Genomic DNA, 15,458 nt, shown 5'->3' on the forward strand with positions numbered 1-15,458 from the left:
TTTAGACGGGATTAGCAAGCTGAAAATCTGGTGTGTGGGTGCGTGTGTATGTTGCCATTTGAATGTGTGTACCTCATATCTCTGAAACCTTAGATTGCACATTAGAATTGAAGAATCCTAATGTCTCTCTCTCTCTCTCCAGGTGCCCCTGGTTGACCAAGGCGATCTCTCCCGCTGTGCCTCTCTACAATGGCCTGGTCTTCCTCTTCGTCTTGGCCAACTTCAGCATGGCAACGTTCATGGACCCTGGAGTTTACCCCAGAGGTGTGTGTGCGTGTGTTGGAAAATATGCATGTTCATGTGTTTGTGAGTGTGTAGTAGCAGTAGTAGTAGTTGTAGTAGTCGTAGTATCCTGGGTTTCAGTTGAGAGTTTCAGTGTCCCATGAGGGTCTAAATGTTGTTTCAGAGGCTTTTCCACCCTGACAAGAATACAATTCTGGGGGAAACATTGAGTACTTGTCATTTTGGGGGGATTTTTTTGGCATGAAAATGGTCAAATTTAAACATATTAAATATTGTCACAAAATATTTTCAGTCCAAACATATTGGTATTGTTTTTCAAAAGCCCATGTGGGTCAAACCCTAGTTTACTCTGTGTTTGTGCACATGTGAGTATGACAAATGTTTTCCCCCTCTCAGGTACACACGTAGAGGGTTCACCTCTAATAGCACCACATTCATCAGATCCCCCCCCCCTCCCTAAATCAGCCCCAGCCTCTTACTGCCCCATTATCTCCCTGTGACAGCCTGTTAAACTCTCCAGCCCGAGGCCCCGGGGCGCTCTGCATGCAGGGCCCCGGTGGAAGTTATACAAGCCTTCATACTGCGTGGTGGATTCAATATCTCTCAGCCCGTCAAACGCAGCACAATCCACCGCAACTCACGCCTCTAATGCAGGCTTCCCTGTCTGGGTTAAGTAATGATCATTGAACCCGCTTCCAGGGGATGTTTGTAATGTGCTTGTAAATGATAAGCACCTGTCTTTAGGAAGCGCTTTCTCTGCCCATAAAGGGGTAATAATCATTATGGCGCATAAGGCGTAGGTTATCTAACTCCTCCCAGAGGAGACAGTGGCCTTCTGCTGCCTTTGCCCTGCTGGCTTTTATAGACAAACCAGGGAATCACTATGTAAAGAGGAATGGGAAGCTTCGCTTCTAGATACAAGAGTTAACATGGGAACCAAACTGAAAAAGAGCGTATTGCACTATTTCAGTCTGTGATTACTGTAACCAGTTTTGCTATTTGCTCATTTCTTTTACTAGCACACACTTATTTTGAGTCTCTCAGTTCTTGATGTTATTTCAGAGGCAGCAGATCCACCAATGAAGTTGCATCAAAAATAAATAAATAAAGAACGGATGTAGCCATCAAATAACATCTGCTTAGAAAATCACTCCATCACCCAGACTGTCTGTGAGAATGAAAAGATGAAGGATTCGGGTCCTATTTATACTCAAATATTGCACAGTGATTTACAGTCATTTTCTTTTTCTTTTAAGATTTCTCTCTTGGGGAAACTGCAAGATGAGGTGATAGAGGGGAGAATGTGGATTCAGAGAGAGACACTTGTGGCTAATAGGGCTACACAGTTAGATGCAAAAGTATCAGAATTGCAATTTTCACAATTTAGTGCAATTTTCCAAGAATGTGCTACAGTTTGCAGAACACAATAAAGCATTTTCTTATCAGTTGCCACACAGTCTGGTTAAAAGGTGTGTTGGCACTATGCAGAATCTCAGGCCTACAAACCAAGCTGCATGTTGAGGAAAATCTTTTATTGTAGGCAAACTGAGCAAATTCTCAACCATTATCATCTATTTTTTTAACTGCTGAAATTGAAAGTATGTAAAAAAGAAAATACTGCCAGCATGTATTTCAGTTCATATCATGATTGCAATTTGATGTTTTTTGTTAATATTGTGCAGTCTTGTAACCCAGGCTGGCAGGGTGACTCAGTGATTTTTTTTTAAATTGATTTGATTTGGAAAATAGAAAAATATGTGATTAACAAAAAAAAAAAAAACAACCCATACATTTGACCACAGAAAAAAAGTGTTATTTAAAATTCTTATTTCCATTGTGGTCTTCATGGAAGACAAAATATTAAGAACACACAATAACAAGAAAACACAATAAAAACACAATGAAAAGATCATAGGATACAGTAGTTATAGTGACCATCCCATCCCCAAAAGGTCACAGGTTTGATCCCCACACCAGCATGCTATGTGATAAATGTCAACAGCGTAAATATAAAACCTGTAATTTGCTGTAGAAGGGTGGATAAGTGGTTCAAGAACCCTTCGCATCACTGAAAGATCAGCGGCTTGATCCCAGCAATAACCAAAGTGTCCATCAGCAGCCTTTTATCCTGCTGGAGTGTCATTGAGCAAAACACTGAACACTCACTGCTCATTGTAAGTCTCTCTGGATAAGAGTGTCAAGTAAACTCCTGAAAAAAAATGAAAATAACCCTGCCGCCATTTATAGATACACAATTCACGCTGTCCTGAGTGTTGATATACATCAGTTGCAAACACTCATACACATGCATGTGCACACATGCTCACACACACACACACACACACACTGATGCTGTGTGGGGAATAAATGCAGTTAAATCCCTCCTGCTAGTAGATATGCCCTCAGGGTGGTTACCAGGTCCTTCTCCATCAGTAAAGTCCTTAAAGGGAAGGTTTATCCCTTTTGGGGAAAAAAAAAATAATACCTAATGTTTTTTCCCTCAATATTTAAAAGAAGGCAGATGATTACACACTCTGAAATTATATAGAATGGTAACTCATGGGTCAGTAATATTCAAAAGTGAGTTTAATCTTCATGCAAGCAGTCGTTTTCAAATCGAGTTTCTCTGATCCGAGGATTACAGTGTGGAATTTAACATGAATGTTGAAAAAAATGAAAAATATGAAAAATATCCACCTCAACAAGTCATTCAGTCAAGTATTGAGTCTTAAAATCTTATTTTTTCTTGAAACAAGGGGGGAAAAGTTGAGATCATTTCACATTTCCAATGCAAATTCCAATCAACAATTTTTTGCAGGTGAAACTTCATTGGAAACAAGTAAAATTATCTCACCCCACTGGCAGATTTTTTCACTTATTTCAAGAAAAATAAGATTTTAAGGCTCAATGCTAGACCATTTTTTGCAGTGTAGATGTATGTGGGATTAAATAGGCTGCTGCTCTGTAGAACAGGAGCTGTCAGAGGACATGCAGGCGTAAATGCTTTTTTGTCCTCTGGTTTGGCAGGCGGTTTACCTTTAAAATCTATTTGAAGAGACTGGAGCGCCATAATAACAGAGCAATCTCAGACTATGGGACCGTTTATTGCCGTGGTCTGCCGTTCTCGCTCTGTTTATCTCTCTCTTTCTCTTTCACCGTCTCTCTTTTTTTTCCTGTGTATGTGCTCAGCTACCTGGCTCTCCCTCCAGTTATTATTGTACTGTGGGAGTGTGAAATTATTTTTTTCAACTCGGAGCTCTGCGCCGATCGTTCGCTCGGTTCGAATGTGCCCTTTGATCAGCTGAAAGACATTTTATTTTCCATCGCTCCGGAGCGACAAAAAAAAAAAAAAAAAAAGCTCTCCAGTCACGGCAGAGTGGCACCGTGTGCAAAGATCCACAGAAAACACTTTGATTGAGTGCAGAGTCGCACCAAGGACTTAGTGGGGATGTCACTTTTCATCATCGATCTAAATGGCCCTGTGTGGTTTAATGGGGGCTAACGCTGCCGGGGTTAGGGGTTCATTTCCCTGTGTGTAGCTCAATAGGCAGAGCAAGGCACTAACACTGCAGGGTTAGGGGTTCAAATCCCACCTGGACCTCCCATACTAAAAATATATACACTCATAGTCTTATAAGACACTCTGGATAAACGTAACCAAACAGCTTATGTTCTAATTGCATCACAGCATGCTTATTAAACCGGTCTCGGTGTTAAAGGTGGAGGGAATAGGTCACGTCTATAAAAATATTCACTTCTCTCGCCGTTTGCTCTTTCTGCAGACAGCTAACAGTGGGAGCGAGCTTAATTTAAGGCGCTCCCCCGTTGTCCCTGTCAAATGGAATCATAAATCAGAGCTATGTATTTTTGCGTCTATATCTGTGTGTGTGTGTGTGTGTGTGTGTCTGTATGTCTGTGTCTGTGTCCACGTTCTGCACTATATGCGTGCGCTGTATGATGATGTATTTGTCTGTGTGTGTGTGTGTGTGTGTGTGTGTGTGTGTGTGTGTGTGTGTGTGTGTGTCTGTCCACAGCGGACGAGGACGAGGACAAGGACGATGATTTCCGGGCGCCGCTCTACAAGAACGTGGAGATCAAGGGCATCCAGGTCCGGATGAAGTGGTGCGCCACCTGTCACTTCTACAGGCCGCCTCGCTGCTCGCACTGCAGCGTCTGTGACAACTGTGTGGAGGTGTGTGTGCATCCCAATACACAAAATGCTCCCTCATTAGCAGAAAAAAAACTGGGTACATCAGGGTTAGATTATTAGTTATTGCTTTCAGTGAAGAGTTTTAGTGTCTCCTGATGGTCTAAATGCTGTTTCAGAGGCTTTTCCACCCTGACAATAATACAATTCTAGGGGAAAACACTCAATATTTGTAATTATTTAGATTTTTTTTTTAGCAAGAAAATATTCCAAATTAAAGATATTGATAACTGCCGCAAATATCGGCTATTGGCAGCTTCAATCCAAAAATATCGCTGTCAGTATCGGCCTTCAAATCCTCATATCAGTCAAACCCTAGTTTACAGCGCATGCATACAAATACATATACCATTCCACACACTCAGACACAAAGACACATAAACATGCACACACACAGATGCATACACCAGCACATAAGTACATGCATATATACAGAAGCACAGTGTACAGGATTGCGCAGGCTGTACTCCGGCATCATAGATTTTTTTACTTTTTATTCACAGTAGCTACGTGTTCTGACTCAGAAAACAATTAAATAACCAGAATCTCGTTCCATGAGCCCCAGTCTGTGTGAATTATGGGTATTTACACATCAATTGTAAGACTCGCTGATGGAAAAGAATCTCTTCTCAACCTTCAGGTGCCGCCGTCATTCAAAGTTATATAAAGTTAGCATTTTAATGATGCATTTCTGTGGGTGTCTATTGGAGAAGTGAACCTTTTGAAGGAGAAAGTACCTTAACAGATGCTGCGGTTTCGACAGTTTTCCTTGATTCTGACGATGTTAACTCAGTGTGTTTCTCTTCCACCCCTCTCCCTCCCTCCGTCCCTCCCTCCCTCCCTCCCCAGGACTTCGACCACCACTGTCCCTGGGTCAACAACTGCATCGGACGGAGAAACTACCGCTACTTCTTCCTCTTCCTGCTGTCGCTGAGCGTCCACATGGTGGGAGTCTTCTCCTTCGGCCTCATCTTCGTCCTCCACCACCGGGAGAGGCTGGGCGCGCTGCACACCACCGTCACGTATCCTTCCGCCGGCGGGCAAGCTGGCTGCTGAGGCCATTTCTTTTTAAAAATATGATATTTCTAAGGCAGTTTAGAATGAAGGATAGGAGAAAGATAGATGGAGAGAGAGAGAGAGAGAGAGAGAGGACCATGAGGCATAAATAGACCGATATGGGTTTTTCAAGGCTGATACCAATACCGAAATCTTATCCAGAGTGGCTTACATACAATGAATAAGCTGGTAGGGCTTCAGTGTCCGGACACCCGGATGTGACCTTATGTTGTTGTTTGTTGTTGTTGTCCTTGACTCCCAGTGTCCAGTCTGGTGGTGATGTGTATAGCCGGGCTTTTCTTTATTCCAGTCATGGGACTCACAGGTTTCCATATGGTGCTTGTGGCCCGAGGTCGAACAACCAATGAACAGGTGAGGAGACACTGGCCCAAAACTGCTGACATGCTTGTTCTCAGATGTACACATGCATATTTAACAGTACAGACACAGAGACCTACATAGATTGTTGTCGTGACACTTGAACAATGTAAACAACTTTTTCCTTATTCAAGCAGTAGTCCTCCATGTCCATATGTGTGTGTGTGTGTGCATGCTGTGGCCTTGTACCTCCTTTGCCGCCGACTCTAAACAAGGCGCTGTGTTCCTCAGGTGACAGGCAAGTTTCGCGGGGGAGTAAATCCCTTCACCAAGGGTTGCTGTGGCAACGTGGAGTATGTCTTATGTAGTCCCCTGGCACCCAGGTAAGATGCTCTCTTAGGCAAGTGTGTGTGTGTGTGTGTGTGTATGTGCATTTTTCTTTTTTGGGGGGGGGGTTCTCTCAGGAGATATACAAATCCTAATAATATCTAATGAATACTCCTGTATTCCTGCTTTGATGTGTTCCTGAATACATCCCTGGAGCGCGTGTGTGTATGTGTGTGTACATGCGTGTGTGTGTATGTGTGTTTATGCATAAGTGTGTGTGCTGGAGTTGTGGCCCTTCAAAGCCAATGACAACCAACCACAATTTGGCCATAGTACCAGTACAACACCTTCACACTATAGTCAGAACAGAGACTGCGGCATTGTCTGTGGGTTTGTGTGTGTGTGTGTGTGTGTGTGTGTGTGTTGCGCGCGGTCTGAGGTGTCTGCGGAGGTGTGTATCCAGTCCTGCCTGAATGCAGCCAGCTACCTTGGGGGGAGGCAGATGGCTGAGAGAATTGAATCACTTTGTAGAACAACAGTTAATGGGAAGCGGAGCGCAGAGCTAGTTGATGCGCTGTTTCACACATACAGCATCGCCGAGACCCAAAAGGCCACCTAAACATCCTATTGGGACAAGTCACGCTCCATAAAAATCAACAGTGTAGCCGCAGACAGACAGCAGCAGGTGGGGGTGAAATGCTTTGTTACCGGCATCCGCCGTTAAGTTGTTGAAGAGTCCCTAATGGGAGGTTTTTATGCATTAATGAACGACTCAAGTGAACTGGACTGGACTGAGATGAATCGAAGTGAACTGAATTGTTTGTTTTTAGGTCTGATACTGATAATTGGGGGAGGAAAATTAACAATATCCTATACAGTATATTGAAATATAGAAATCTCCTTTGAAAATATGCTCAAATCTGCCCATCAAACAGTAACCAAGACTGGCCATGCAAACCATTAAACTGAACATTCATATAAATCACAGTCACAGCCTTCGTAACTATGAAAAAACATTCTGAAACACACTTAAATGCAGATTTTTTGTATAGAACGTTTTTGAAGCCTCTAGTGTAAATGTGAAATTAGCTAAATTGAGATTGTGCCAATATAAAGCTAATTTAATCGGTGTGTTATATATCTGTGAAAGGCCAGTATTGGTTGATAATACACTGTAGTGTAAGTCGGAAAAAAAAAGCAGGAGAAAGCTTGAAATGAGAAAAGGAGTATGATATGAACAAAATAAGTAATATTTGCTGTTCTCTTTTGTATGAATCTACTATTTTATGCACATCAACTATCGACTACATGTAGATATATGTATGTATAGACTAGTGACAAGTATGAATGCGTGGCTGCATGTTTGTATGTACTTGTCTTTCATTCCTTCCTTCTCTCATATATAGACTGTATTTCAGGGTCTTTCAGAGGTTTTTGTGTTAATTAGTAACTGTCTCATGTAATCCCATGTGGGATGGACCGCCAGTGTGGCATGACACAAAAGAATTCATTCATTCATTCATTTATATAACCCCGTTCCATGCAGGTACACAGTGGACCCCAGGAAGAAGCCCCTGGTGAAAATTCAGCCCCCATTCATCAGACCAGACCTCTCAGACAGGCAAATCACCATCAAGGTCAGCGACAACGGCATCCATAGCACCATCATCAGCTCCAAGGTGAATGGTTCATAATTACTACCGCTCTTTTCCCTGTTATTCAATGTTCATAGTGTCATAGTGACCTACACAGGTACTTCTCGTGCCCGATATGATATGATAGCAGATATTAGGAAAATACCTGGCTAAAATCGGACATCATGTTTGAGAATTTCCCCAATTCTAAAACATGATACCAGGAGACACATGTAACAAGTGAGAAATCAAAGCCAAGTGACTTGATTTTCCTCCTTTTTCACACATAGAAGAACATTAGATCTCTCTGATGGGGGGGAAATGAATATGACCTCAGTTTGTTCAGTGACCCTAAATAGATGATATAAGCCTCCATTGTTCAGTTAAAATAATGGACCAGCTTGGTACAGCTTGGTGGTGCCCTAGGCAAGATGCAAAAATTTTATGCAAAAATACACATATCTTAGCAGCCTAAACCATGCAGTGGGGCTCCAATAAAGAAGATGAGAAATCTTTTCTGCATCAGGAAACCTGAACCTTGAAGAACAATGGTTGAACCAGCTGCAAAAAGATTTCTTTCAAATCTCTAACCCCAGCAGCTGTTAAAAAGAAGAGATTTAGATTCAAAGAATGTGTAGTTTACTGATGTCCCGTTACATGATTTCTAGGTAATGAAGTCCTTCAAAAATTGCAAAAATTCAAACAAGACTACAAGACTACAACAAGACTGCTTCTTGGGGCCACCAAAGTGCGAAGTTGCCTGCAATCAGAATCTGTGAAAGAGTCATGTTGTTGTATCCCTACTACCTGCTCCCCTCTGTTTTCTGTGTTGGTCCCCCACTGGTTTTGGATGATTTTAACCCGCTGCTCTCCTCCCTGTAGTCCAAAAGCAGTCTGGATGGCCTGGATGACAAAGAGACCCAGCCGCCACTGCCGCCCAAAGCTGACAGGTACAACCAGCTGAAAAGCCAGCTGACCTCCAGTGAAGGTAAGGAACACAGGAACTAACCAACTAGCCTCCCTCAGTTCATCTCATCTCCCCCTTCATTCATTATCGTTCTCGTTCGTTCTCTCTCGCTCAGTCACCATCAATCCCGTTTCCCTTTCCCGTCGGCGCTGCACCAAACCGCTATTCCCCAAACTCACCTCCTTAGATCACCAATGTGCCAGTGTGTCTGACTTAGCCCTGCTTTAGCCTGATGAATGTCCGTCCCCATGGCAGGCCAATGGCTTCTTTTGAGAATAGGCGTGATTTGTAGCAAGGTGGCAAAGCCCCCTTCACTGAGTTGGTGCTAGATTTGTGGTGCGACGGAGGGATTTCAGAGGGGGATAATTGCAACATGAATCACTCCCTATCTTCCGGTGCTGGAGCTCCGCCAAATGAATGGATAGGAGATGCATATGGACTAGAATCCGGTCTGTAACTGAAATGAATGACTGCCTTTTTGAAGTTGTCTGAGTAAACAAGGGATGGAGAAGGGATGCTATTATGGTGGAGGCCTTACAGCCAGGGGTTGCACTCAGCGGTAATGTGTTGTTGTGGACTGTTGCATTCAGTAGTATGAAATGTTAATAATATATTCTGTGAACCTACAATAGCCGGTTCCCAGTGTCATGGTGCATTATGTCAGGGAGTGAACACTTTCGGCTCCTCCATGGAGTGCTACTGCTGCCTGGGGCTAGTTCGTGGTACTGCAGCTGATATAAGTCGATTCCTTCCCTTCTCACCACGTTTTATAAAGTTTTTAGACAAAAAAGCACTTTAAACTTGTGGAATTTGTGTCTTTGCATATCCCTCTGAGTCATACGTTAATGCATTTGACTAAAGGGATCAGAGCGGGGCAGCCATTTGCACAGGCCTAAGAGCAGGTTGGGGTTTCGTGTTTTTGACAGGGATGGACACATTGGCTGTTGGAGGAACCAAATCTGTTACATCAGGCAGCACAGACTTTTCTGCAGGAATAGTGTGAATTTCAAGAAATAACTTCCTACAGCCTCTTTATTCTGATAACAGTTTAGTCCATAAGTTCAGTTCTGCTGTCTTGTCTTCGCTCTCAGAAATTACTTTCAAATAGAACTGCAATAATAGTGTCATATCTATAATCTCATTTTACTGACAGACTTTAACCCTGGTCTTCTTTCTGTGTGTGTGTGTGTGTGTGTGTGTGTGTATTTTAGAGAGTTCTCTGTCTGGTAAGACTCACCCCTCCACCCCAGCCATGTACAAGTTCAGGCCCTCCTTCGGCACCATGCCTAAAGTCCACTACCATGCTGCTGGAGAGAAGGTAGGTTATGGGAAGAGGTTATATGCTTTGTTTGAATGTTTGGCACTTCTATTTATTCAATTTCTATTATCATTATTATAATACTTACAAAACCTTTATTTATGTAGGGAAGGGTGTTGCAGTACAACCGCAGTCTTCTACTGTTGGACACTTTTACACCGCAGTAATTGTTGAGGCTGAGGAGAGCATTACTCATTCACTTTTCCCACAGACCTTCTGGGAAGTCAAACCGCCTACTGGTTCTGCTTCTTTTAGGCTGTAGCAATCCCAATTTCTGAGTGGTTTGTTTCTTCTGTTTGCTCCTCAGATCGTGATGCCAGATGACCGGAAGACATCGGCCATCTTGGAAGAGGGCGTCCGCGGTCACGACTACCGCTCCGAGCCCAACCTGGACCTGCCCGACTACAGCAACGCTCCCCTCCACCGCACCTTCCAGTCCTCGCCCCTGCAGCTGGACTCTTACCCCATCAACTCCCGCTCGCTCAGCCTGAAGCAGGCGCACCGCCGGGTGGAGAAGGGCCAGCTCCCGGCCCTGCAGCCCGAGACGGTCACCTCCACCCCCTACAAGAGTGTCTTCTCTACCAACACACTGTCCAACCGGAACGGGAGCCTGTCCTACGACAGCCTGCTCAACCCCAGCATCTCCCCAGCCACTGCCACTGAGTGCATGGCCCACCCCGGCATGCCCTCCATGGGCTTCCACTCGCCCTACCTGCCCACCAAAATGTGCCACATCCGGGGGCCCGAACTACAGAGGCAGCAGGTCCCCCCCACCTACAGTCCAGTGATGCCGGTCAGGGGGTTGGGCAGGCAGTCGCCCCACCCGAGGGACAGGGACCCGTCCCCGGTGCGCTACGACAACCTCTCCCAGACCATCATGGCTTCCATCCAGGAGCGGAAGGAGATGGAGGAGAGGGAGAAGCTGCAGATGCTACATGGGCGCTCCCAGACCCAGGTGTACGCCCAGGACTCTGGCATGTTTGACACCCCAGGGGGCTACGGCCTGCCCCCCAACGTGTGCTACCCAGACGGGCCCCGCGGCCCTGGCTCCAGAGGCCCGACACCCCCGGCCTACGGAGGCTCCAGGGACAACCTGATGGGGGCCGGACTGGTGGGCTACGGCCAGCGGACCCCCGTGTTGCGCCACGCCGGCTCCACGCTGGGCCGCGCCCCCAGGACTTCCTCCAGCTCCCTGCACACAGATCACAGTAGCAGCAACAGCAGCCAGGGCAGGGCCCCTGGCCCCGAGGCCCACTATCGCTCCCCGGCCCACCAGCCCCACCACTCCCCCGCCATGCCCCGCTCCCCCTCCTACACCCACCAGAAACTCTCCTTCATCAACGCCCTCGAGAGGGCGGACTCGCCTCGCCTGGGGGGCCCAAGGTATGAATCCTAACATACCCCTCTGGGACTGCATGCATTGTATTGGGCAGAAGGGAACTGGGGGGGCGTTGAATTCATCCCCACTGGAAGCCCTGCTCCCTCTGCTGGACAGAGCCAGCGACTCACGGGCCTAGTGTGCCTCAGTCTAGTCATAACTGAGGCTATGTGTTAAACATGTAGCATGCGTATACGTCTACAGTATAGTGTATGGTATTTGTACAGTATTTGTCAGACCCTTATATCCATTTACTGTCTGGTGTGATCTCTATGGTGTACTGTTACTGGCTTTAAATGTTTGCCTTTATAGAAGAATATTATTTTTTATTTTTTAAATGTGTTGTCAGATGAATAAAGTTGCTTGACCCCACTTTTATTTCTTTTTCTTTTGCATGCTTTTTCACCCACTCATCTAACACTCCAGGCCTTTGGCCTCACTAACAACTGCACTTTCACCCAATCATCTCTCTTTACAACATTTGACCTCTTTTCTTTGAGACGGAAACGTATGTTGTTGCTCTTCTGCGGTCATGCTGCAGAAAACTAACACGCCTACGACTAACATGCATGTGACACCAACCGACCCACTTACTGTCCAACCGAACATCTTTCCGACTCCTTGTATTGAATCCTTTTCTCTGTTCTTCTCTTCCCATTCAGAGAGGCCATGATGCAGAGTAAAGTTAATGGGCAGATGGACTGCCACCCCAGTGCCCCGGGTGGCCCCCTCAGCCCAAGTCGCCATAGTAACGTCAAAAAGGTGACAGGGGTCGGAGGCACCACCTATGAGATTTCAGTGTGAGCAGGGACGCCGCATCCACCTCCAACGGCGACGACAACCACCACCACCACCCTGCTACAAAGAGATTCTCTCCTCGCCATTACTTTTGTGAAGTCTAGAGTTTCGGCCAATCAAAGGCACATAGCACTTCCTGCTTTGGGAGTTCTTGTCCAATCAGAGGACCTCTCTGCTCTCGTGTGGGTCTGTCTAGCCGATTGCCTGTGTGCGTTTGTACCGGACGGGGCGGGGCGGGGTGTCGGCCGGTACTGCGGAGGGCTGTATGTGTGTGGAGTGTTTTGTCGTTAACATTTTTGTGGCTTGACTTGTCGTGTTGGTCATAACAGTGGACCGTCCGTCCAAACAGCGCATCAATGTTATTACCGTCGTCTCTCAGTTGTGGTCATGAAGCCTATATTGTTCCAAATGTCACACACACACACACACTCAAAACCTTTTGCTCCAACAAGCGCTGGAGGCTGAACAAAAACACTACAGATGAATTTCCACGTCGACATCTTCACTTAGGACTTCTGTGAGAAGACTAATGTGAATTGACCTCAAGAAGTCAAGGTGCTTCACATAAACACGTACTGTTCATGCCATCTCCAGCGTATTTTATCCTGCACGGCTTTGAGGGGCGATGGCGGGCAGATCAGTGTTAGGTCAGTACCAACTGGAAGTGCAGGATGAATGAGACGAGAAGCTGGGAATGGGGGATGTGAGGAGGGAAAGGGCATCCTGTCGGCCTCTGGTGGTTGCATTCAAAATTGGCTAAAATAGAGAGTACCTGAATTAAACATGACAGGGATTCAGTTTCAAAACATTCATCTTTTTTTTTTTTGATTTGATAGTAAAATAAATGCAGGCTGCTCAAGAAGAAAGTGAGTTTTGCAGTGTTTTGTTCATGTAATTGTTCCAAAGACATTATTTTGTCTTTGTCAAAATGAATGGGGATTTTCTCAGGAATGAATGCAACCAGTAGGAGTTAGTTGTCGCTTTCCATCCTCACGAGTGGAGAAGATGTTACTTCACAGATCCTGAATGTCTCCACTTCTGCTTTACAGGAGTGTAGCTCAGCCCCTTTATTCCCTTCAGAAAGGTGCAGTACTTTTGTCATAAGCTTCTGTGTATTTCAGTCTAACTAAATGGTCGGTTTCCTCTCGCTAGATTTCAACGTTAAGCGCTGAGCGGATCCGCGTGCGTTCTGAAAAGATCCGAATACCTCATCGAAACGGTTCGCGCCGAGTTCAGAACGAGTCCAGCCTTGCACAGCCAAAACACAGCTTTTCTGTTGTGACTTCATGTTTTGTAAAAAAAAAAAAAAAAAAAAATAGGTTCAGTTGTATGTTATGTTGAGTTCTTTTGTGTTATAATCATAGGAATGGAAGGGTGTAGAAAAAAGAAGCCATTGTCCATGTAGTAAAATGAAGTAAACTGGTCACCCATTCATTATTTTGTAGTTTTTTTTTAATGTTTGTTTCCTTTTTATATACCCAACCTTTCAAAAACTATGTTTGATACATCTTTTTATACAGATACTTAAGCTTGGAATGGATGTTTTTATTTTGAGTGGACTTTTTTTTGTCGGTAAATTATAACTTCAGTGAATAAATGAGATAATGAATAATGGATAAACCCACAAGTAAATATAGCTTGTTCTATCTTGCAGTGTAAAAAAAAAAAATATTTGTATGATGAAGAAATGTGATTTCATAAGAGAGGTGATGTGGAGTAAGAGAAATATTAAATAATAAAGCTGCCTTGAGATTTCAGTGCCAAAAGTGGCTACGCACCCCCCAGTCTCTCTAAAGTCAAGGGGATGGGTGTCCCGGAGTGGCCCTGGGTGACATCACCACTACATCACAGTGACATCAGAGTGACAAAACGTCCAATCGTCTTGCAGCGGCTGTCTGGCACAGCAAAGTATTACACACCACTCGGAGGGTTGAAATGGAACTTTTTTTTTGCTGTTAACTGAAGAAAATAAAGAAGGTATAGTTTCATAGGTACATATATTATTTTTGTTAACCACAGATTAAATCTAGCTGGAAAGATTTGACTTTGTTTTGCATCTTCCTTTTCCCATTTTCCACCAACCGAATTATGAGAGATGATCACCTTTAAGGCACATGCCAGAATTTACATGGATGTAAAGTGGTAGGTTTGGTTGCATCAATCCAGCTACAGCCGTATTAAGAATAAACCATTGTTGCCTTTCAAGAGGAAATAATTCTGTTTCATGCGCAAAGAACTATGGCTAGTCGAAACACTATAGTGCACTAAGAGACAGCGAAATGCCACCAAACATAGTGTTTCATATGGAGGGATGAATGGAAGGAGCAACATTTGGGAGAGAGCGTTGTACTGAACATTAATTACAAGTCAGAACAGCATACTAGAGTGAGAGTGTGAACTTCAAAAGTCATTTTATTAACAGAAATTTCTGAAACAAGGGCCACTGTACATTTCTGTCAAAGATAATACATGATTACAGAGCTTAATTATGACTTAGGGAATTGTTTTGGGGTTTTATTTACTACTTTTAGAGGACATCACTCTCTATATTAGGAATGTGTTACTCCCTATATGTCCCTGATACGCTCCTACATATATACATTTCACCAGAGGGGTCAGAGTGTAAGGGCAGGTAGCAGTTGAACCACATTATTGTGGAGATTGAACCTTCGACCTCTCTACTATGGTCTCACCCAACCGCCTTACCATGAGCAAGGTAATGTGAAGTAACATAAAATGGTCCTGAATGGATACGATTTACAAGAGTTGTAAGGCAGGGAATATTTGAATAGGCTCTTACTGAAAGGCTTTGCCCATCGACATTGCCTGAAAATAACCAAGTGCATCACCGACCTCTTTTGACCACATATCAAAACACAATCTAAGTCATTCCTCCTCAAGATGACTGCCACTTGTCCAATATTCTTTTTTTTTTGGGATGGACATCACTGCAGGTCAGGGACCATTCCTGACGGTCGGCAACAAGCCTGTTGTGTCACAGTTGTCATGAGCTGATTTTTGTTCTCTGAAACTCACATGAATAGAAAGTTTTAAGATGTATTAAATATAGAATATACTATAAATGTACATGCGTTCCTATTTTTGTGAAGAGGAAATATTTCCCAATGACCTGATCAGAATAAAGAAAAAGTTTCCGAGTCTTTGAGTGAATGAGACTGATTTTTGTTCATATAATGCAGAATAAGGGACAT

At 44.3% G+C, this 15,458-nt stretch overlaps 1 protein-coding gene across 1 annotated transcript in view; it reads left to right on the forward strand.

The window, feature by feature from the left end:
• Nucleotides 1-15,380, forward strand: part of zdhhc8b (zDHHC palmitoyltransferase 8b) — a 68,818-nt gene extending 53,438 nt beyond the window's left edge. Inside the window, exons 2-11 of the mRNA XM_071902688.2 lie at nt 143-264; nt 4,278-4,435; nt 5,300-5,472; nt 5,776-5,878; nt 6,116-6,207; nt 7,698-7,830; nt 8,668-8,773; nt 9,964-10,070; nt 10,378-11,453; nt 12,111-15,380. Of these exons, the coding sequence (XP_071758789.1) occupies nt 143-264; nt 4,278-4,435; nt 5,300-5,472; nt 5,776-5,878; nt 6,116-6,207; nt 7,698-7,830; nt 8,668-8,773; nt 9,964-10,070; nt 10,378-11,453; nt 12,111-12,252 (2,212 nt within the window). The 3' untranslated portion in view covers nt 12,253-15,380. The remainder of the gene's footprint in view (nt 1-142; nt 265-4,277; nt 4,436-5,299; nt 5,473-5,775; nt 5,879-6,115; nt 6,208-7,697; nt 7,831-8,667; nt 8,774-9,963; nt 10,071-10,377; nt 11,454-12,110) is intronic.
• The last annotated feature ends 78 nt before the right edge of the window (nt 15,381-15,458 follow it).

Source organism: Centroberyx gerrardi, chromosome 8, assembly GCF_048128805.1.
Source record: "Centroberyx gerrardi isolate f3 chromosome 8, fCenGer3.hap1.cur.20231027, whole genome shotgun sequence".
In the NCBI taxonomy this organism is placed as follows: domain Eukaryota; kingdom Metazoa; phylum Chordata; class Actinopteri; order Beryciformes; family Berycidae; genus Centroberyx; species Centroberyx gerrardi.